General features: G+C 37.8%; 1 protein-coding gene and 2 long non-coding RNA genes across 6 annotated transcripts in view; 1 reads left to right on the top strand and 2 right to left on the bottom strand.

Moving 5' to 3' along the window:
- Window positions 1–22,066, bottom strand: part of LOC120464435 (protein NLRC3) — a 263,102-nt gene that overhangs the window by 183,013 nt on the left and 58,023 nt on the right. For 2 of the 3 annotated variants that reach the window (XM_089122179.1, XM_089122182.1), the window contains one exon: window positions 20,705–21,428. The exons of the other annotated variant lie outside the window; for it this stretch is intronic. In XM_089122179.1, the coding sequence (XP_088978305.1) occupies window positions 21,419–21,428 (10 nt within the window). In that variant the 3' untranslated portion in view covers window positions 20,705–21,418. Of the gene's footprint in view, window positions 1–20,704; window positions 21,429–22,066 lie in introns of those variants that run through there. 3 annotated transcript variants of the gene reach the window in all.
- Window positions 2,555–22,066, top strand: part of LOC148997241 (uncharacterized) — a 50,384-nt gene continuing 30,872 nt past the window's right edge. The window contains exons 1-3 of the long non-coding RNA XR_016147119.1: window positions 2,555–2,700; window positions 3,496–4,652; window positions 20,352–20,753. This is a non-coding gene — a long non-coding RNA (uncharacterized LOC148997241). The remainder of the gene's footprint in view (window positions 2,701–3,495; window positions 4,653–20,351; window positions 20,754–22,066) is intronic.
- Window positions 6,804–11,217, bottom strand: LOC120473516 (uncharacterized). 2 transcript variants are annotated; one of them, XR_016147114.1, is made up of 4 exons: window positions 11,040–11,217; window positions 8,116–8,183; window positions 7,937–7,980; window positions 6,804–7,000 (listed from the first exon to the last, which is right to left on the bottom strand). It is a non-coding gene; the product is annotated as an uncharacterized LOC120473516 (long non-coding RNA). The 2 variants fall into 2 exon arrangements; XR_016147113.1 differs by lacking the exon at window positions 11,040–11,217 and having other exon boundaries at window positions 8,116–8,685.

Below are 22,066 nucleotides of genomic sequence, written 5' to 3'. Positions count from 1 at the left end.
AGTTCACTGCTGCTTTGACTAATCTTAAATCAGCACTAATCTTACACATTCTACATTGATTAAAAAAGAAAATCAAATGTTTTTTAATCGTACTATTATTTTATACAGAAATCAATTATTTATAATTCAGATGAAAATAATGTTACATTGTTAAATAATAATATTAATTAAAATTAAGGAAAACAAAAATATTGATCTGAAATATTGCAAAATAATTTTAATTGAATTCAGGTACAATTACCAAACATATCACAAGGTTTTATTAGTTTAATTAATAAACTAATTATATAAAACTATTGTCAGTGCATTACAAATAAACTGGTTTTATGCCTTTATTAATAAAACTTATTTAAAAAATACAATGCCTTATGTCTTTTTGTTTTGTTTTTCCCTCCATTGTACAGAACCGTAATGTATGAACCACACCGTGACTTCTGTGTACCGTTACACCCCTAATACCAAAGGGGTCGCCTTTGGAGAATTCATGAATTTTGATATATTCATGGAAAATTGTTTCTAATGTCACTCAAATCTGGTGTGCATTTGAGGCTACTGTATATTTCAACATGTAATGGAAAAAGTGTTATAGGTATATAAAACTCTATAAAACTCCATGTTAAATGTCACTCTAGAGCAAACATTTTAGCTTACCACATGTGTAAATGTGTTTTTCTTGACTGAATGATTTGAAGACATACAAGTTGGAGCAAAAAAGAACCTTGCTAAATTGACTTATGCTCCTTTGTTTTTAGGTGCACTGAAGAGTAATGCAATTACTCAAAAGTGTGAACCGCAAGCAAGTGGAAATGGCACTGGGGAAGTGGCGCATGGACCGTGGAGGGGAGAGGGCTGCAAGAGCCCAAAGATAAAAGGGAGCATCCACCACGCCCTGAGTGTATTTTGTATTTAAAGAGTAGTTCATTTTTGAAAAAAAACAAAAAAACTTTTGCTGATAATTTACTCACCCCATGTCATCCAAGATGCATGTCATTCTTTCTTCAGTCGAAAAGAAATTAAGGTTTTTGATGGGGGAAAAAACAACCTTTAAGGTTTTTAAAAAAAAATAAAAATAACAAAGTTGAAGTTTTATAAGCAGAAATGCTCGCCTTGCTCTGTTCTGTGATGCGCGTTCGTGACTCTCCTGTTCGAACTCGTTCATCAAAAAGGAACAAATCTTTTTCTAAGTTACATGTATTTCGTTTGTTGAATGAACCAAATTACTTGAAAAAAGATTTGTTCATTTGCATTTTGATGAACGACTTCGAACAGGAGAGCCACGAACGAGCATCACAGAACAGACCAAGGTGAGCATTTGTGCTTATACTTGTGCTTTTTTTTTTTTTTTTAATTTTAAATGAGCGTTCGTTTCACTAGATAAGACCCTTATTCATCGTCTGGTGTCGTTTAAAGCCCTTTGAAGCTGCACTGAAACTGTCTTTTGGACCTTGAACCGTTTGGTTCCCATTGAAGTTCATTATATGGAGAAAAAAATCTAAATTCCTAAATCAAATAACATCAAAATCAAATATCATCAAAAAAACTAAATTTCTTTTCAACTGAAGAAAGAAAGACATGGACATCTTGGATGACATAGGGGCGAATAAATTATCAGCATTTTTTTTTTTCCAGTGAGCTACTGTTGTGAAATATAAATTGTTTTAGTTGTTCAATTAAACAATATATTTCTTGCAGTTCAAAGCGTCAAGTGTCTTGTATTTATCTTGGACTTATGTTCATTCTTCGATTTTAGTTTAGATTGTTTAGCTTAGATTGTTTCCTTAAAATATTTGGCATGGTTGGGCTTAGATGGGCTTTGCATGAAATGCCCAGTTAGGACCCACATTCAGGTGCATTCACAGTTGAATCCTGGTGCAAGCCCACTTTAAACCCCTTTAGGTAGGTGGGCCCCAAATGGGTCTGTCATGAATTGCCCGGTTAAGATCCCACATAACACCCTTATAGAACCCATTTAAAGCCCATCTGGGCATCCACGGCTGGATCCTGGGTGCAAACCCACTTTAAACCCCTTTGGGTAGGTGGGGCCCCAATGGGTCTGGCTTGAATTTCCCACTTAGGACCCACATAAGACTCTTACAGAGCCCATTTAAAGCCCATCTGGGTAACCATAGTTGGATCCCGGGTGCAAGCCCACTTAAGGCCCATTTGGCCAGGTGGGGCCCAAATGGGTCTGACATGAATTGCCCAATTAAGACCCACACAGTACCCGTACTGGTCCCAATTTTAGTACATCTGGGCTTCCACAGCTTGCCCCAATGTGGATCCCGGGTGCAAGCCCTCATATGGGCCCCACATGTCATTGCTGGCTGGGAAACATATATTGATATAATTAATCTGATATATTGATATAATTAATCTGATGAATTGATTTCTAGCTTTTTCGAAAAGATGAAGAAGCAAAGAGGAAATTGGTGAAATCATATAGGCTCATGTTGGATTTCTATGGTATACGCTTGGTCAACGAAACAACAGGAGAGGTGGACCGTGCTCCTAACTGGAAGGATCGCTTTTGGAACCTGAACAGGTTTTTACTGTCATGTTTATGCTTTGTAAACTTCTAGGCATTTCCAGTGGTCAGAGATTTTATTTGATTTTGCAGATATTCACACAATAACCTGCGCATCACACGCATATTGAAGTGTTTGGGGACTCTAGGATTGCAGCACTACCAGGCCCCACTTTGTAAGTTCTTCCTTCGTGAAACCCTTGAGAAGAAACAACTTCAGTCTGTGAAACAAAGTGTTCTTGATTATTTTATTTTTGCTGTATTGGACAAATCAGAGAGACGAGAGCTGGTTAGATTTGCCTTTATTCATTTTAAGCCACGAGAACAGTTTGTCTGGGGCCCAAAAAGTTTCTGTCTGGTGAAGTAGATAGCAAAAATGAAGAAAATAAAGACAATAACACGGCAGAACATGAGGAGCAAAGGGAAACAGATAAGATAACAAATGAGATAAACTAAATGGATGACAATAATCATGTCAGAAGTATTGAGAATTAAATAAACAGGGAAAAATATCAGCATCCGGTACATGTGCAGCCAGACGAAACAGGTAGAAAATAATACAGATGAACATGATTCAGATGATAACAGTCAATGCAACTCCGAAAACAACGATGTAAAGAAAAATCAAGAGTTGAGTGTTAGTGATGCCGAGAAGTCAGAAGAGGTACATAGTGAAAATGAAACATTTTGACAAAAAGTTAGCAAGCCCTTTATGTTAGTGTCATGAGTTTCCATGTTTGTTCCCCAAAACTGCAATACACAAAATATATTGGAACTCCCTTTATGATTCAAGTTAAAGACTTCTTAAAAAAGAATATTTTGATTTAGCAGATTGTTAAAAGGAAATAGCATCATAAAAGTACATTTGCCTGTCTTGTAAATGGAATTGTATGTTGTTTTTGTTGCTATATTTGTTTTTTCTATTGTTTATTATGGATTGAACTGCTAAATTTAGACAATTCTCTTCACAGACGAACTGACAATTTTGACTCTAGAGCCTGACTTCTTCCCAAGTAATTAATTAAAGAAAATTGTGATGATGAAGCAAAGGTTGCACTATAACAGTTATCACCAGTAAATGTTAGATATGTGCGTTCTCTGATTTGATCTACTCTGATTAATTGTTTTATTGAAATTACTGGAAATATTGGATTTGTTTTGCCTTACGGTGAAGTGTGGAGCTTTTGAAAGTCGAATTACATGATTTAGCTGATTAATTATGTGATTAAAAAAATATACTATAAATTGTAATTTGTATGCTGTGTATAAATGCAATACTAAAATATCTTATTCTGTTGAAGAATGTAAAAACTATTCTGTTTTGATTTGTTATTAGGGTTTCTACTGCTGAAACAAATGAAAGTCTTCCCAATGATAAAGCTGCTTAAAGGGTTAGTTCACCCAAAAATGAAAATTCTGTCAGTATTTACTCACCCTCATGTTGTTCCAACCCCGTAAGACCTTCGTTCATCTTCGGAACACAAATTAAGATATTTAAGATATTAAGATCGCTCCTGCATACAGTCCATAGGCTTCTTGAGGGACTGGCTCTTGCTGTCCTCGAAAAGTCATTAAAGACATCGTTAAAATAGTCCAAGTGACTACAGGGGCTCAATCTTAAGTTTATCAAACGACGAGAACACTTTTGTGCGCAAAAAAACAACAAAAATAACGACTTTATTTCAACTATTGGTTTATTTCTCCCTCTGCGCGAGTCAGGTTACTAGTTTAATAGCGTAAGCTTCTGTTATTGTACGTCACACGCATCACACACACATGACCAGCGTCGGCCAATAGTGAGCCTACGTGTGACGTAACTCTACGCAATCACACTACGTTAACTGACTTACAGGCTCATGGAGAAGGAAGTGAATAGTTGAAATAAAGTCGTTATTTTTGTTGTTTTTTTGCGCACAAAAGTGTTCTCGTCGTTTGATAAACTTAAGATTGAGCCCCTGTAGTCACTTGGACTATTTTAACGATGTCTTTAATGACTTTTCGAGGACAGCAAGAGCCAGTCCCTCAAGAAGCCTATGGACTGTATGCAGGAGCGATCTTAGTATCTTAAATATCTTAATTTGTGTTCCGAAGATGAACGAAGGTCTTACGGGGTTGAAACAACATGAGGGTGAGTAAATACTGACAGAATTTTCATTTTTGGGTGAACTAACCCTTTAATACAAATACAATGGCAATATGTTCAGTGCGGTTTATAACAGGCTCTATTTTAGCAAACATGTCATGAGTACATGTCATGGATATTAAATGAATATTAAAGCTCTTACAAAAATCAGAAATGAAATGGTTTAATTTCTGTTACATTATCAGAGTGGAATCTTGTCTTAAAACATTCTGCACACTTAATAACAGTACACGGTCTTCATAAGTAGCCTATAAAAACTATTAAATTTGTTGCTGCTTGTCACTTTATGAGAATAATTATGTCTAGTGGGATTAAAATGTAGTTAGATCTAGCTACAAAGTCACAAAATAAGCAACATACTAAAGCACACATGTAGAGATTCTGATCGGACAATCATTAACCAGTTTTCATGCGTACGGTGTACATTTTAGGACATCCTCAGACCTCAGACATATGAAGACAAGGCATCATGCCTCAGACTAAAAGGCTTCAGTTATTGGAAAAAACGGCATCACGCCTCAGACTAAAAAGCTTCAGGTCTCAGGAAAAACAATGTCAGGTGTCAGGTCTCGTACAATTAGGCATCAGACAAAACAGCCTCAGAAAAAAAGGCATCAGGCAAAACAGCCTCAGACTAAAAGGCATCAGACAAAACAGCCTCAGACTAAAAGGCATCAGACATAAAGGCATCAGGCGAAACGGACTCAGATGGAGGTTCGCATTGCCCCGCCCCTTGTGATGTCACGTATACATGCGGTTCAGAGCTCGAAAGAACCAAAGAAAGCTTTACTTCACAATAGTTTGCACAAATATGTCATCTAACATTTTAAACGTGCAAATAAAACTCGCGAAATGCATGTTCTCTTCTGCATAAAACGAAATAAGTGCAACATTTAATTAGAGCATATGAAGAGTTCAGATGCAAAAGCCTCTAAATGCCATTTGAAATTTTCTTCTTTAATGATGATTTTGATCAAACTTGTATATTTAAGTTCAGTAATTTCACTTAAATAACAATTAATAGGTAATCATCATTGCCATTTAAGTGAAATCACTGAACTTAAATATACAAGCTTGATAAAAATGATCATTCTAGAAGAAAATTTCAAATGGCACTTAGAGGCTTTTGCATCTGAACTCTTCATATATATCACTAAGATTTTTTCTAATTTTGTAAAGTGTAGCCTAATTTATTCCTGTGATTAAAGCTAAATATTCAGCATCATTTCAGCATTACTCCAGTGTCACATGATGATCCTTCAGAAATCACTCTAATATGATGATTTAATGATCAAGAAACATTCATTATTATTATTATCAATGTTAAAAACAGTTAAAAAGAACAGCATTTATTTAAAATAAATTATTTTCTAACATTATAAATGTCTTTACTGTAACTTTGATCAGTTTAATTGTATAACGTAATAATAATATATGAGCGATCTTACAAAAATACAAACTCTTGATAGTTATTATAGCATTGCAGTATTTGTTTTGAACAGATGTAAATAAATCTCTTAATCAAATTCAAAAGGGACTAACAAAACCCCCTTCAATGAAAACTATATATAATCTAATAAGTAAATTGAAGCCATCATGTTCACCTTGAATGCCCACTACCTTGTAGTTCACATTAGTTTTTCATGTGATGTGCCAAAATATATGAAGACGTTTCTTTAACTCCTTCCCTTTGAAGAAATCATTGTCCCCAATATATATATATATATATATATATATATATATATATACACACACACACACACACACACACACACATTTAGTTTTACATTATTTTGCTGTGAATAAATGCAAGGCAAATATAAATAGGTAATTACAATAATAACAATTTTGATTATAAATGTTAAAGGAATTAATATCTAATATTGTAATTGAATATTTCAAACACCACTACATTTAAATGACATTATTAAGGAGTATTCTGTTGTTTACCAAACAAATAGATAAAGTAGACTTACCTAAACTAAAAAAAAAATAAAAAAAAATTAATAATTCCTTTGGGAATTCCATTATGTCAAACTCCCAACTGCACTAATTTTCTCCCTTATGATCTGTGCAGTTCATGAAAAAGGTTGTTTTTTAAACACCATTAAGCAAGTAAACACAAAAGAGACTGGGTATTGTGCAAAAAACTTTAATGAACAAAAGCAAGAAAAATAAAATAAAAAGAATACAAAAAGAAGAAAAAATCTGCTTAAGTCCAGCTGACTAGGCTCACGACACATCATGCTGAAAGCTGGTTGGGATGTGGGGAATTAGGCATAAAATGTGCGAATTCACAGGCAGGCTCCCACGTATCATCCCAAGTTTTGCCACTGTAAAATATCATAAGTGCAAAAAAAAAATTCATTAGAACACAGAGAAAACAAATCTAAATCACTGTTGGGTTCAATGTAGATAGTTCATCAAAATGTAAAAGTGTTTCAGATGCTGAAAGATTAATTTATGTATGCATGATAATACTTTTGTAATGCATTACCGAGTGGATGTCCTGCAGGCTCAATAAATAAGCTAGTTCAGAGCTAGAGCTAGCCACTACAGTACTTACTAGAAACAGAAACCATGATAATTATAATAATAATTTTTACATGTATATAGCACTTACATGATCACATCAGGACCATTTTATTGTCCATACATTGGCTGTCTGTCAGCTAATTTTAGAACTATATTAATTACTTTAGAAAGTACTGAATGTTTCAGCTCCTTGTTACCTACAATCCATTGTGTTAATCACACAATTCCAGGATATAAAAAAATAGAATATTCTAAATAAAAACAAGGAGGTAGATCATTCTCCCCTTGGTCTTAAAAATGATGGAATAGTCTTACGAGCATTTCAAATTCAGATATTTGTCTTAAGTCTGTACTAAGAGAGTGTGTCTGAATTTGGAATGCTCGGAAGACTATTCCATAATTTTTTCATCATTGGAATGCTTGTCCTAAAGGTTACTACCTCCCTAGGACCTACCTGCGGGATCTAGCACTTCTAAATGCCTCCACCTCATTGCTATTTGCTTCTGAGTACTGATAATCGACCTCACTCCAGTTTTTCAAAAGGCTACCTCGGAGGATGATTTACTGACGGGAACAACTACAGACCAGTGAGTTTTCTCTTGTCACAGAAAACACTGACATGAACTTCCACGCTGCTTGCAAGACACCAGAACTTTGCCTACATCATATTAATCATGGAATAGACTAATTTGCATTGCAACATGGAATTGAATAATTAATAAAACATGACTTACCACACAGTGCATGGCAACCAGTGGACTTTCAATTCAGCTTTCCCCTACACACAAACATGAATAATAATATTTTTAACTGTTTAAGCAATCACGGAATAGGACATAACATGTTGTATTATCTTTGAAAGGTCCAAATCATTAATTTAGAAAACTAAGCAGCCTAACAGAACACATTTTACCTCATTTATCCGTTCCCCAGTTATTCGATCAAACTGGAAAACCTTCTGCCTACTACATTTTCGGCAACCTGAAATGATGAAAAGACAAAGAAAGTTTATTTAGCCATGATGCCATGATTTGTAGCGGAATCTGTCCAAATTTATAATTTCACATGCGAGGTGATATGCAGTCCTTTCCATTTAGGTCAAAGTAAATTCATCCCTTTTTTTGCTAATCAAACAAAAATACAGGACTGGTTTCCCAAAAGTCCTCTTAAAGGTTCTTGTGCACCAACTCCGTAATTCACGTCTGAAATTTTCGCACATTACAAAATAAATACAACAAATAAATGTTTAGTCAATCACGTTTACACACTGCCTATGAAACTTTCATCTGTTATAAAAAAAAAAAAAGTTTTTGGATCATTAGCAAGAATTTTGAATGTTGTTTTGACAATTCAGAGCCACCGAATGAAGAATACGTAAAAACGCATACCAAAATTTCAGAATCAGCGTGCAAGGGACCTTAAAGGGATACTCCAACGTTTTTTTTTCATTAAACTATGTTATTTCCTTAACTAAGATGAGTTGATACACACCTCTGTCGTCTCAGTGCGTGCTCTCAATCGCTCTGCCGTGCGAGACACTTTGATCGCACTTAACTAGCCCAGTTCATTCAATATGGGCCAAGCAGAGAAGCGACCAAACACCTCCATGTTTTCCCTATTTAAATACAGTTACATGAGCAGTGTAACTCGACCTAGGATGGTGACACAAAATAAAACGTTGCGCTTTTCTATGCGTGTAAAGTGGATAACTATATTGTATGGCGGAATACCACAGCAAGTGCTTGGGAGCACTTCGACTCGGCACAGTAATATCATCACTTGTGAAAAGTCCTCTCCCTCGACAGAGTGAAGATATTACTGCGCCGAGTTCATAGATATATGAACTTGCACTTGCTATGGTATTCCCCCATACAATATAGTTATCTACTTTACACGCATAGAAAAGCACAGTGTTTTATTTTGTGTCACCATCCTAGGTCGAGTTACACTGCTCATGTAACTGTATTTAAATAGGAAAAACATGGAGGTGTTTGGTCGCTTCTCTGCTTGGCCCATATTGAATGAACTGGGCTAGTTAAGTGCGATCAAAGTGTCTCGCGCGCCAGAGTGATTGAGAGCACGCACTGAGACGACAGAGGTATGTATCAACTCCTCTTAGTTAAAGCAGCGCTCAGTAAGACTGGAAACTTCTTTGCTGTTTTCTCGCAGGTTTCTCTCTCGAGCTCCCCCTACAGTTTCGGAGTATATATATATGAGAAAACTGTCGTAAACTCGTTGTCAACTCTCCCTCCCATCTCGTTCAGACAGGCCATGTGCATTTGTTTTCAGAGAAGCCGGCGAACAAACGGATTTTGTCCCCACCATTTTTGAAACATCTCGCGGCACAGATGTACCAATGCAAATAAAACATCTCCAGTTAACAGCATTCGTTTCATTTGTTTGTTAAATAACAGGCGATCTAGCACTGAAATGTGTTGGCTTCTCTCAGAAACGCGCTTCAATCCGTTGCGGAGATTCTTTCCGGTGAAATCACAAATCAAAATGCACACAAACGTGTCCCTTTTTCTCATGGTTTCTAATTCCTCTCTCGTATATTTTTCCCCACTCATCAAAACATATAAAACCACTGATAAACATTATATCAATTCAACCACTGATAAACATTATTGGTTTTGATGAGGGGGAAATAAAAACTATTCGAGTGCGGAATTCTACCTTTGGACGGACCATCACTGTACATATCAAGGGCGAATATTTTCTATATACCCACTATACTCGGACATTGTGCTCATTTTTATTTATGTGCATCAGGAAGCTACAGGACATCGTCTTTCAAAACATTACCTACTCGAAAGAGAAAAAAAGAATGAATGCGTTACCCAGCACTTTTGAAAATGCCCTTCCGAATGCGTCTCTGTCCCCAGCACATTTCAAACAAAACTGACGCCCGAGCCATGTCCACTGAGGTATGTATGATTCTCAGAACAATATTATTCAAATGTTGAGATAGTGTATATTTTTATTGTGTTACCAAACGTTATCAGTAACATTATGGTTAAAAATCAATAATACTATAAGAAATATTTCCGCTATTTATTTATTTTTAGTTTAGCCTACAGCTATAGCTACTTTGATTATGCATTATCAAAATACATGTTACGTTACATTCTTCTATCATTTTTCTGGTGATCCGAGTTGTCTATCGTAACGATTGACCAAAGAAAGTCAAACACGTTTAATTTGTTTATTACAAGATTGTTTATTTTATTATTGAAGCTTGAGACCGGTGGTACTGGTGGTCTGGGGTGCATCGGAGTTGATAACACTTGCCAACGCTTGTAGCTAAAAAGGAAAAAGAAAATGTATAAAAAAATTTTATCAACATATCATTTATACACAAGGTCAAACTAGCACAGATGGAGTTGCATGTGTGAAGTTGCAATGCAATTTCTCGTTTACTTATAGTTCTGTTTGTGTAAATGTGGGTAAATAAATATAAAAAAGTTGCATTATTAGCTAGCAGCTCTCGTGTCGGTTTATGCATTATATATCAAGTCAGCAGCACAGTATAACGTTACTAATTCTGAGGCTGACGACAAGCTAAACTAATGCATAATTTGTAGAATTTCATATCGATTTATAGGCGATCTGAGAAACACAAATAAACCCTGCTAGAGGAACGGACAAAACACTTACTTACAGAAAACAAGTTTGTTTGCTAATGAAAATGCTAACATCTAACGTACTAGTAAGCCAGTAAAAGACAGCGAGCATAATAAAAAAAAAAAAAACAGACAATAGAAAACATCCCGACTCCCGAGGTCACAATTACAAGAAATACAAACATTAAACACAGTTTATTATAAAGATACTTACAAGTGCAACAGCAAGAAGGCCAGGTCAGCATCGGTTTTGCAGGCTTCACTTTCTTTCAGTTCTCTCTATTCTGAAAAAGCCGGTCCGTTTTCTCTTTCTTTGTTCCTCTGATAAACACTTCCGAGCTTTCTTCTTCTTCTTTTACATCAGCCATCACGAAAACTTGAAGAATTCAATATCTAGCGTTATCTTTTTCTTATAGCTAGCCGGCTCCTGGATGGATGGGGACGTGTACGCATGCGTGTGCGCGTATAGTGCCGTAAAGCAATTCGTTACCTCGCGAGACCTGAAATCTCACGATACTTCCTAACACTGAGGCCGGCGAGCCGCCGGCCTAAAGTTGCAAGGGTGGTTTTGCGGCTCACAGGCACCAGGGGGGTGCGAGACGATCACCATTCAACACGAAATCAGTAATATAAACATTACAATGACTCCAAAGCTGTTCAGTTAAGGTAAAAAAAGTTACTTAGTTCTGCTTTAAGGGAATAACATAGTTTAATATGAAAAAAAAGTCAGGCCACAGCTAAATACCTAAATACTGCAAACTGGGTACCAATAACTGTTCACTGAATTATTCCAATTCACATGAAGTCAACTCTAACTGGAGCAAAATTATTTAGTGTGGAGTAAGATGTACCATGCAAGTTACCTTTTCTTCTGTTCTTCACACGTATTTTTTAGCCCTTCCTGACTCAAAGACGTGGAGATGGAAGAGGCAGACAGAGATGGAGGAGAGACAGAGCGAGAATAGTGTGAAGAGGTAGAGGTGTTTTTACGTTTAATTTGTCGCAAAGATTTAGAGCATGGCAGTGAAAGTGGGGAAGAAAGTGAAGGAAGAATATATGTAGAAGTAGAAGAGGAAGTAGGAGAGAGAGAGGTTGGAGAGAGTGGGGAAGACAAAGGAACAAGGTTAAGAACAAATACAGTCTCCTCCACCGCCATTTGACCCTCCGCCGCCGCTTGACCCTCCACCGCCATTTGACCCTCCGCCGCCGCTTGATCCTCCGCCGCCACTTTATCCGACGCTTGATCCTCCGCTGCCGCTCGACCCTCTGCTGCTTGACTCTCCGGTTGCTGTGCTAAGGAGGTTGCTATAATACAAGTTTACTTTAATTTAAAACCCGAACATATTAACAAAGAAATATACATGTATCTTAAAATATTCATAATTGCTAAACCAAAACATTACTTACATTTTGTCAAGATAAATTCATAGGCCCTCCACATTTTATCCAAAAGAGTTTTAGTGACAGGAGTGGGGTGCAGATGGGTAATTATATCTGCAACCCATTTATTTGAAGCCCTTTTGTCTGAAAATGTTCACCTGAAATGAACAAAAGCAGTTATCACACATTATTAAACCCACTGAATTATTAGAAACTTTAGTACTATATAAAGCAATTTTATTTTAAAAACATTTGATGGAGTTGGAGTACAATGCAAGAAACATTACTCTTAAACTGTACAATCAATGGCCAGTTTCAGATAAGGCCTGATACAAGCATCATATATTTAAAAAATACAATAATAAAAAAACCCATTGTTGTAAAGGTTGTTTCAGATCAACACCTGCAATTGACCACTAGGTGTCACCATGGAGACGGGTGTCGGATTGATTCGAAGCCTCGAATCAATATAGCACATTTGCTTCATCTGTTTCATTGCTTCACAAAGCCTCGATCTGCCCATCACTACAACAAACACCTGGCTCCAAAATATTTAATTTCATTGGCTGGATCGTACAAGACCGCCGAGCTTCTCATCGATGGTTGGCCAGTTTACATGTCAGTCAGAAGCACTAGCCTGAGTGGGCGGTTCTTGTCGGTTGTGAATGACAATGCGTATGTTGACGGACGCTGTGATGCGAGAGTCGAGAAATATACATTTAATTAATTAAATTCTCTCAGTGAGTGATGGTGTGTACAATGCAAGGAAATAAAAACATTCGGGGCTTTACTGAAAACAGCCCCCTTAGCCCACCCCTAGCGCCGCCCCTGTCTGCGATATTCTGTTGAAAATGGAGTTTAATCGCCCTCCTGTGGTGAACTGTGTGAATTACACTGCTGAACCGTATTCAGAGCGCCAGAGGAAAACTGCACTAAACTCTGCACTTACTTTGCATTTATTTCACATTGTTTGATAAATTATTCATTTAAATCGACATAGTAAAAAAAAAAAATCTAGAAAAGTTTGCTTTTGTTTAATGGAAATATATTCTTATATCTGTAATATCAATTTAAAGACTCACGTCTAAACGCCCTCCTGTGGTGAATTATGTGCATTACACTGCTGTTAATTGTCTCATTTCTGTTAAAACCTTTTATTAAATTATTTGCATTGATTAAAATCCTTTGATAAATAATTGAAAACCTCTGGCAAACATGTAGTTTTAAAATGAAATATATTTTTGGATGTATAAACTAAGGGAAAAATATGAAAAATTGATTGTATCATTCTCTGTGTATTGTATACTGCCTCCCGATTTGTTAAAATAAACAAATACATTATGTAATTTTAAAAAGTCCAATGTCTTGATCGAACTGTGGTGAATTCATGTGAATTACACTCCTGTTAATTATTTCTACCTAAAAATGTCTACCTACTTCTAGTTAATTCAAGTCAAAGGAAAACTTTGCATTACATTATTTTACATTGATTTCGTGTTAAATAAATCGTTCGTTACCACATGAAACATATGACCCCTTTTATTTATGGTATAATAGTTGTACGTACTTTTAAATTTGAATTGAAAACGCCCTCCTGTGGTAAAATGTATTAATTACACTGTACACTGTACACTGAAACATTTTTTCTACAGCAGCAACTCTAGAGGAAAACTAGCTTGATTAAGAATTATTCTTATAAAGCCGTTGATTCAGACGTTTTAATAACAGAAAAAAATATAAGCGCAACAGAATAAAATATGCAGCGAGATCATTTTAATGTTATTTTAAGTTATTTTGTGTTCAATGTAACAAAATATGGACTTTAATCCACGATGTAGTATTTGTTGGCAAATGTAAAACCTAAAGATGAAGCGACTTTGCTGTCACCCGGTGTCTTATTTAGGCTTATTTTAGAATGCTCTAAATTACAGTTTTTCCCCATTAATTTCTATGGGTGCCCATTTTTGACCCAAATACAAGATTAAGAAGGTTTTTTTTCCACCCACTTAAAATTTTAGAATTGAGTCAAAAAAATATCGTGTGTGTTCAGGAGGCAAACTTAGGAAAAGCAGCCAAGTCTTGTACCGCTCAGGTCAAGGGAAGTATATTTTAAAAATAAATCAAAACTATTTTGATTTGTCCACAATACGGTTTTAGGGTTAAGACGAACATTTGTTTTTATCTGGACGCCCTCCTGTGGTGAACTGTGTGAACTACACTGCTGTCATTTTACCCATAAACATTTAAAGATTTGAGTCAGCGGAATAGATAAATCGACCCTGCAAGAATTCTGGTGTGTGTTCACGTGAAATGAAAAAAGTTCAAACGAATATTATTCTCTCCACGAGCCAAAGGTAACGTTAAGTTAGAGTATAATTTAATATTGAACCAAACATGAATGACGAGTCACGCAGGTCCTGTGCTACTCCGCAGCGGTAAGACCAGAACCAGTATAAAATAGTCCGAATATAAACGCTTATTATAGGTGTACCACAGTGATTCAGGATAAGACAAAGCACGATTTGGACAACTGATACATGTACTCGCTCACTATATAAACCTTTGAACATTTTGAACACAAAAAGCTAAGCACTAAAACTTTAAAACAAGACAACTTAGCCAGTCGCCCTCCTGTGGTGAATTGTGTGAATTACACTGCTGCAACTTATTTCTACAGCTGTGACTGCAGTCAGAGGAAAACTTTGAGTTACAATATTTTGTAACATTTAATAAATTGTTGGTTGCCATGTGACGCAGTAAAACATCTGGCAATTACCTTTCAAATTTTCTATAATATATTTTGCATCCGCGATCAGGGGCGGTTCTACGGTGAGTGGATATCTGGGGCTTAACCCAGAGAAATCCATGTGTCACGATACAAGGAATAAACTTTAAATAACATTTTTATATTTTTTAACAAGGTGAATATTTCTTGCTAATTAAAATTAAAAATCACAATGCCACGCACCCTCTTCTTTCCTTGCTGACTCATCTCATGGTAAAATAGCAAGTTCAGCTCTATTATTGTTTTAATAAATAGCATTTACTTAACAACATGATTTTTGTGAGAATAGATAAAAAGAGGTGACTAAAGCATCTCCGTCTCCAGATTTGCAAGCTCCCTATGGTGGCTGAAACAGAGCAGAATTTTGCAAGCTTTTTTGCCTCCTTTTCTGCAGCCGTCCTAACTGCATCCGCCGGACCACACTCTTATGGACGTGGCCTAAACTTACAAACACCAGAATTATTCATTTACAATTGTAACCAAGTTCATAAATGCGATCTACAAGTGGTTGATATTTCAATAGTTTGGAGTAGTAACACATATCCATATACAGGTCAAAACAGCAGGCCACCTCAAACATACACACAGATTTCATAACCTCATTTACAATCACAATATCAGGAGTATTTGGGATGTTTTTAAAAGACTCACTGTCAGATGTATTTTGATGAAACCAACTTAACTTGTACAGTACTATGCTAATGAATCTTAATACCATGTCCACAGATTACCTTGTTCAAGTCCTTTGCAACCAGATCAACTAAACGGTCGTGTCTGGCCACATACAGTCCTTTATAATTGTAGCATCCATTTAATATGTGAGCAACCGTTTCATTCTCCTGCTGAGTTGGATGTAATATGCAGTAGGGTTCATGTTTTGATGGGTACCATGTTGCCAGATTGTACTTTGTTGGGAGACACTGTAATCTTGCTTTAATCATGAATCCTTTAATATCATCTGAGATTGAAGAGTTTTTCAGTACAGAATGAGACACTGAATGGTCAGCGAATTGAAGTAATGCAAGTTTTCCTTGTAGTCTGAGGCCCGTCCAGCGCTGTCCGTTCTGGGTTTGTCTGAGATGAAGAATTGAAGCTCTCGCATGCTTAATCTGTAGTTGGTGAGGTGTACTGTCGTTATTGAGGATCGCCAAGGTGGAAACCAGCGGATTGGTGATTATGTTATCGTCGAGTGCAACTACTTCTCCGTCGGGTCCAAGCCAGGACAGCTGTATTCCTATACGGCCACAGAGCTCGTTTAAGTCCAGCCAATCAGAGCGCACTCCAAATCCGTCTAACTTTCCGTTCTGCTTTAGTTTAAATCCAAGAAACTGAGGCTCGTTGGTGGAAGCGGCAGACGCTGTAGATGTAAAAACAGCGATTCACGTGCTAATTCTCTAACAGTTGTATCATCATTATTGAGCATATTTAAAAGATGTCCTGTTCTAGAAGCGGTGTAAAGCCATTCGATGTTTGGGGCGCCGAGGCCTCCGTCTCCACACGGCTGGAAGATAATATCCCGAGTTGTACGGCTATTAAGACAGAACCATTTCCTCACCATCTTTACCGTTTCATCGTTCATCAATGTGCATTGTGGAATATGTACGTTTGGGAAAAGATGTTGAATTTTAGCCGCTGCAATCAGCCTGATGGCTTCAACTTTCATCATTATGGGGAGTGGGGCATAGTGGAGTGTACTCGTGACACAGCTCTGTGATCTGTTCCTCCCAATCACCACTGATGTTAAATTTATGTCCCAGATAAGGATAGGTTTCATGGCGTTCTGCATTAATGAAAAGGCAGGGGGTTTATCAGACTTTGCTCTATATAACATCTGTTTCCTCCACTGCGTCTTGTTGGAAATTACACTTTCATGATCTCTTGAAGAGATTTCCACATGGTCCGCATAGCCTTGCACTGGGTTTGGAGACCTGCAGGCGCGCACTGGCACAGCCACTTCATCCAGGAGTTAATCGCCAGAATGAAATTGATGGCACTCCACGGGCACCCTGTTTTGATTCCCAATATTTTTATTCCCGAAATATTTTTCGCACTGTAATGTCACTCTTTATATTGTCGTGGTCTCGGCAGAACTGCGGATCATACACACAAGTCTTGTACAGGACCATATAGGCATCTAAAGATTTATATGCCCTCAGTTTCTCTTTACCATCGGTTTCTCTATAAGGTAGGTGTAGAAGTCAGGCCACTCAACCGAGGTAACGTACGTTAATCCTGTCAGATCATCCATGCATTGAGTGAGCGTGTAGGCGGCTACAGGTCGGCCAATCTGGTTCCGTCCGTTAAAAATAACTTTTGGAAATAACAATCGCGGTCCTGGACACTAATTGACCTTACTCATTAAGATAATATCAGATTTTCTCCAGTCATTGTTAAAAAAACAAGCTAACAATCCTTGCTAACTAGCGTTAGTGAAGCGGCCAGAGGGAACTTTCTGCCTCCCTCTAAGCTCCGCCCACAAAAAAAACGTCACCGTGTTTACCAACTGTAAAAGGGTCTATACACTTCATAAACACTTCAGATAGACTGCAGGTAACAGGGAAATATCTCTCCAGGTAGACGGAGCGTCAGGAATATCATCTTTTTTGGGAATACGGTGGATCAGGGCCCCTTTCCATGATTCTGGAACTTTACCATTTTCCAGACAGATGTTAAATATATTGGTCAGAATTGGGCACACCGTTTGTTTGTTATTTTTCAGTGTTTCATAGGTCACGCCATCAAGTCCACTTGCTTTATTATTGGGGAGATCATTGACCACTTTCTCCACTTCAGTGACAGTGAACAGACAGAGAACAGGGTTCTCAAGTTTGAGCAAAAGCTTGGAGTGAGATCACACGCGGTTAGGGGAGGAGCCATAATGAAGCCCCGCCCCACCCATCCCCGCCCCCAATTTTACCCATTGTTCATAATTAACCAGAACAAATTAAAATTATAACAATTAGTAAATCTGATAAATGACAGAGCAATTAATCACATTAAATACTCTTTAATGCAGTATTACAAATATAGCTAACCAAAAATATAACAAATTGCTCCAAACAGTTTCAAACAAATCTTTAAAAATTTCATTTTGATTTTTGAATGCGTCTTCTATCTAGACGAATGATTTATTGTGTGGTGGGACATTGAGAACAAATGGAAAGATTAGAGTGCACCACCTCTTCCACTGTCTCCTCCTCTAATCTGGCAACCTTTTTAGGGGGCTTACCCTTTGGTGCCCAAAATGACAAAATATCTTTCTGCTTTTTTCCTGACATCTTTGAAAAATACAAATGCAACATTATGACAATGATTAAATATTACCCAGAGCAATCTGCTGTAATACATCCTTAATGTAACTAGAAAGACTATTAATATTACAGTATAATATAATTTAAAATAAAATCAGTAAATCTTCATTCCTTTCCATACCCACTAACATTTCTCTTAGTTTCAGATAACGTAAGATAGCCAAACTGAGCCTGGTTGCAAAGTAGTTGTAGAGTTTTTGACTGCATCAATAATAATGTACGATGGGCTACATATTAAATGTTCTAGCCCAAAAATGTTAGACGAGCTTCTTCCAACTTACCTTCTTCTCCATCACGACACATGTGTTCGCGCGATGTTGTTGGTTACCTAGTAACGAACGTACGGTGGCCGAGGATGTTCCGTCCATTTCCGTGTGTTCGCGCTACTGAATGACATGTCATGTATAGATCAGTGGTGCACGCAGAGCGCATATACAGTATGTTGCCTAGTAACGAACGCAATCTGGCGGAGATACGCGCTGGTGGCAGGAAACTTCACTTTGTTTGCCTGCGCCTCGTATACAACGTTAGAAAGCTTTCAGCCAGGACAACTTGGTTGGCATTGCCTTTTCAGCGTGAGAAATACACAGTGTGGCGTGTGAGCGTGTGAACCGGTCGAAATGCGTGTGTCTCACGGCCAATGCGTGAGACTTGAGAACCCTGGAACAGCGAAGTGTTAGGTTGGCTAAATTGTACAGGGAAGAATGATAGACACACCTTCAAGCCTCACAGGCGCGCATTTAGAAGTGTAGTAGTTCTGCACAGATGGCACATTATCCGCGCTAACTGGTACACTTGGGTATGTACTGTTGTTAAGAATAATCTTGATTGCTCTAGATTTTCTATTCTGCCATAGATATGTAAGTTTATCTTTGCCCACCTGCTTTTGTGTATGGGTTTCACTCCGTGGCGCTCCCAGTGCTGGCTGAACAATGTCCCGTGAAAAACGCAACTCCGCCTCGATCCAGCCGGCAAGGGAGTCCGCGGTTTGGGTCTCAGGGAGGCCTCCGCTGACTCGCAGCATTCTCTTCAATACACGGACTGTGAACTTCAGGAAAGGTAGTCCAAACTGTCTTTCATTTCACACACACACCAGCAATGATAGATTGAGTCTTCTGTACGTGTTCTTTGGTCACAGTTATGTCTTCAGTAGTGCTTCTGCTCGATCTTGTACATCGGCCAGGTTGAGGTCTCTTGTCTGCTTGTTACACAGGTTGGTGAGGGCTTCTGGTAGATCCGGCATGACAGCCTTTGGCACACAGGACGCTGCGTACTCTTCCACAACAGACAGGACTACTGGTTTGATGATCTGCTCCTCTTGTGTGCGGCATTGCGAGAGGTTGTTGTAGAGTTGGGCTTGCTCAGCAGCGGTCAGAGGGGGGCAGAATGACCTTTCCAAGATTTTCCTTTTTTATATTGCTGAGAGTTGTTAAAAATGAAGTCCTTGCCCTGCTGATACTCCACTTTCTTTAAAGAGTCCTCTCTTGGGGTGGCCCACTTGCACTTGTTGGATGTTACAGCTATCTCTTCTTTTCTTCATTGTTATGCTGCCATATGCTGAACAACACACGACACATGGGAGCCGCTCTCACCAAGTCCAGCTGTGCGATTGCAGTCGGCTCCCAACACAAACCCCTCAGATAACAGATCACTCGAAATTGTCATTTAGACGCATGCATTTTCTGTAAAGCTGCTTTGAAACGATATGTATATGTGTATAAAGCTTGCCGCAAAGCAAAAGAAAAAATGTGTCCGGGAAAAAATACTCGAGGAGATATTTTAATAGTTTCAAGTGTTTACTGAGTGTGTTGGCTGCAAAGATGATTATGCACTCAAAGAAATGGTTTTGTGGCACTGTTCTTTATACCCAAATATGTTTTGTTAAAGTAACACACATATTTCTTTCTTTTGAAATATTTTACACATTTTTTCTATCTTTGCCTCACGTTACATACTTCATATAGGAACATCTCGCGGCACGAATGTACCAATGTCTCCTGTTTAACTTAAATGCTAATTCTTTGCATTGTGATTTTATTTTCTGTTTTAGGTGCTCTTACTCAGCAGATGGGGACAGACGCCGTCACCCGATTCACATGTGCCAGACCGGGCTTTCATGTTTAATGCACTGGATTGGTTGTCCTTTCGCGATCGCGATACATAGGTGAAGCTGTCTCTTTAATTGCCCACTTTGCTTGGGTGTGCGTCCCGCTCAGGAAATTCGATAGCTGACTTTTTAGAGGCCTTTAGGTAGCCTAAAAATATTAATTGTCCATTTTCAATCATGGACATACGACATTGGCTCAAGAAAGCTCAAAGCTCTACATCACAACAAGACGAAATGACACCGCCTGCCTTCGCTCTCACCGCAGGACACCCATTCAAACACCGGCGATAAACCCCAGCAAGTGCCGCGGCCGATCGAGTGACCAGCATTTGACTGTCTTAATGAGTGAGTCATTTAATCTTTAAATCAGCTGTTTAAATGGACTGATTCATTGTCGTCAGAAACTATACGTCTAAAATGTAGTCAGTTTCATTTTCAATACTTCACACATTTGCAATACTGCTGATATTTGGGGGAAAAGCACTCTGTGTGTAACATTTATTAACTATATTATATGATATAAATGTAAAGCACAAAAGCTCGTACAGGGACATAGGCTACTCGATCATGCAGATCACATATAGTTTAACATAACAGCAATTACAATATTGTCGTAGACACTAGGTATCGCTCAGCCCTATTTTGAGCACCCTCACTATTTTCAGAAGCACCCTCAGTGATTTGGTTCCAGAACCGGGCCTGCCCTCTGCTGGTACAACACACACACATTCAGGATCAATAGTTGCTCTAAAACTCCAACATTTTTGAGTTTATACTGTGCGTTTATACAAATAAAAAGGTTAATCTATGAATGAGAAAGTGTAATTTGCTGTGAAATAAAAGGTGTTTCACTGCCGCCTCATCAGGTCTGTCAGAGGTTGAAATCTAAATGAAGTCTTAATTTCTAACAGTGAAGTCACTGTATCTTCAGTCTCTGTTGATTCTGTTGACTGTGAGTCTCTGTAGTGGATCCTTATTCACCATCAGATGATCAGCAGAACATCAGACTGTCATCTATAACTAAAATAAAACACACACAGTCACATATGCAGTATGAGATATTACATCTGTCACATCTTTTCATAAGAAAACTAACTAGATAATCTATAATAATTCCTTCTCCAACATGATAATATAGCTTCTATCTGATGCTCAAAGTCACTTTACAAAATCAAAAGCACATGAAAGGTCACTTTCACACAACGGACAGATCCAGAACCAGCAGAAATCATCATTACACTCACTACAGATTTAATATCAGTTAATAACAACCCAAATCTCAGATTATCACACACATAAGGCGTCTTTACACAGAAAAAGCAGCACAGAAACCACAGGCGTCACTTTTGTTAGCGTGTCAGGCAGGTCGCGTGTGTGTGTGTGTGTGTGTGTGTGTGTAATATCGTCCTCAAGAAGATGATTTCTGGAATATAATATAACACAGTGACGTGAATAAGCATTTACCGTATCTGAGAGAAATGTAGCGGCGTGTTGATCTGCCAGTCTCTTCAAAGGAAGATTACTAACAGCCAAAGCCAATCGATTACACACACGACGACTCTGTTATTTTGCTGGTTTGCTTCACGATGTGAGTACAGGACTCATTTACTTTATTGTCTCTTGTTGGCTGACATGTTTTAATTTGGCTAAAACAATAT

Source organism: Pimephales promelas, chromosome 2 (genome assembly GCF_988280905.1).
Source record: "Pimephales promelas chromosome 2, fPimPro1.hap1.1, whole genome shotgun sequence".
In the NCBI taxonomy this organism is placed as follows: Eukaryota; Metazoa; Chordata; class Actinopteri; order Cypriniformes; family Leuciscidae; genus Pimephales; species Pimephales promelas.
The sequence above is the reverse complement of the archived record's forward strand: the minus strand, read 5'-3'. Positions and strand labels throughout refer to the sequence as shown.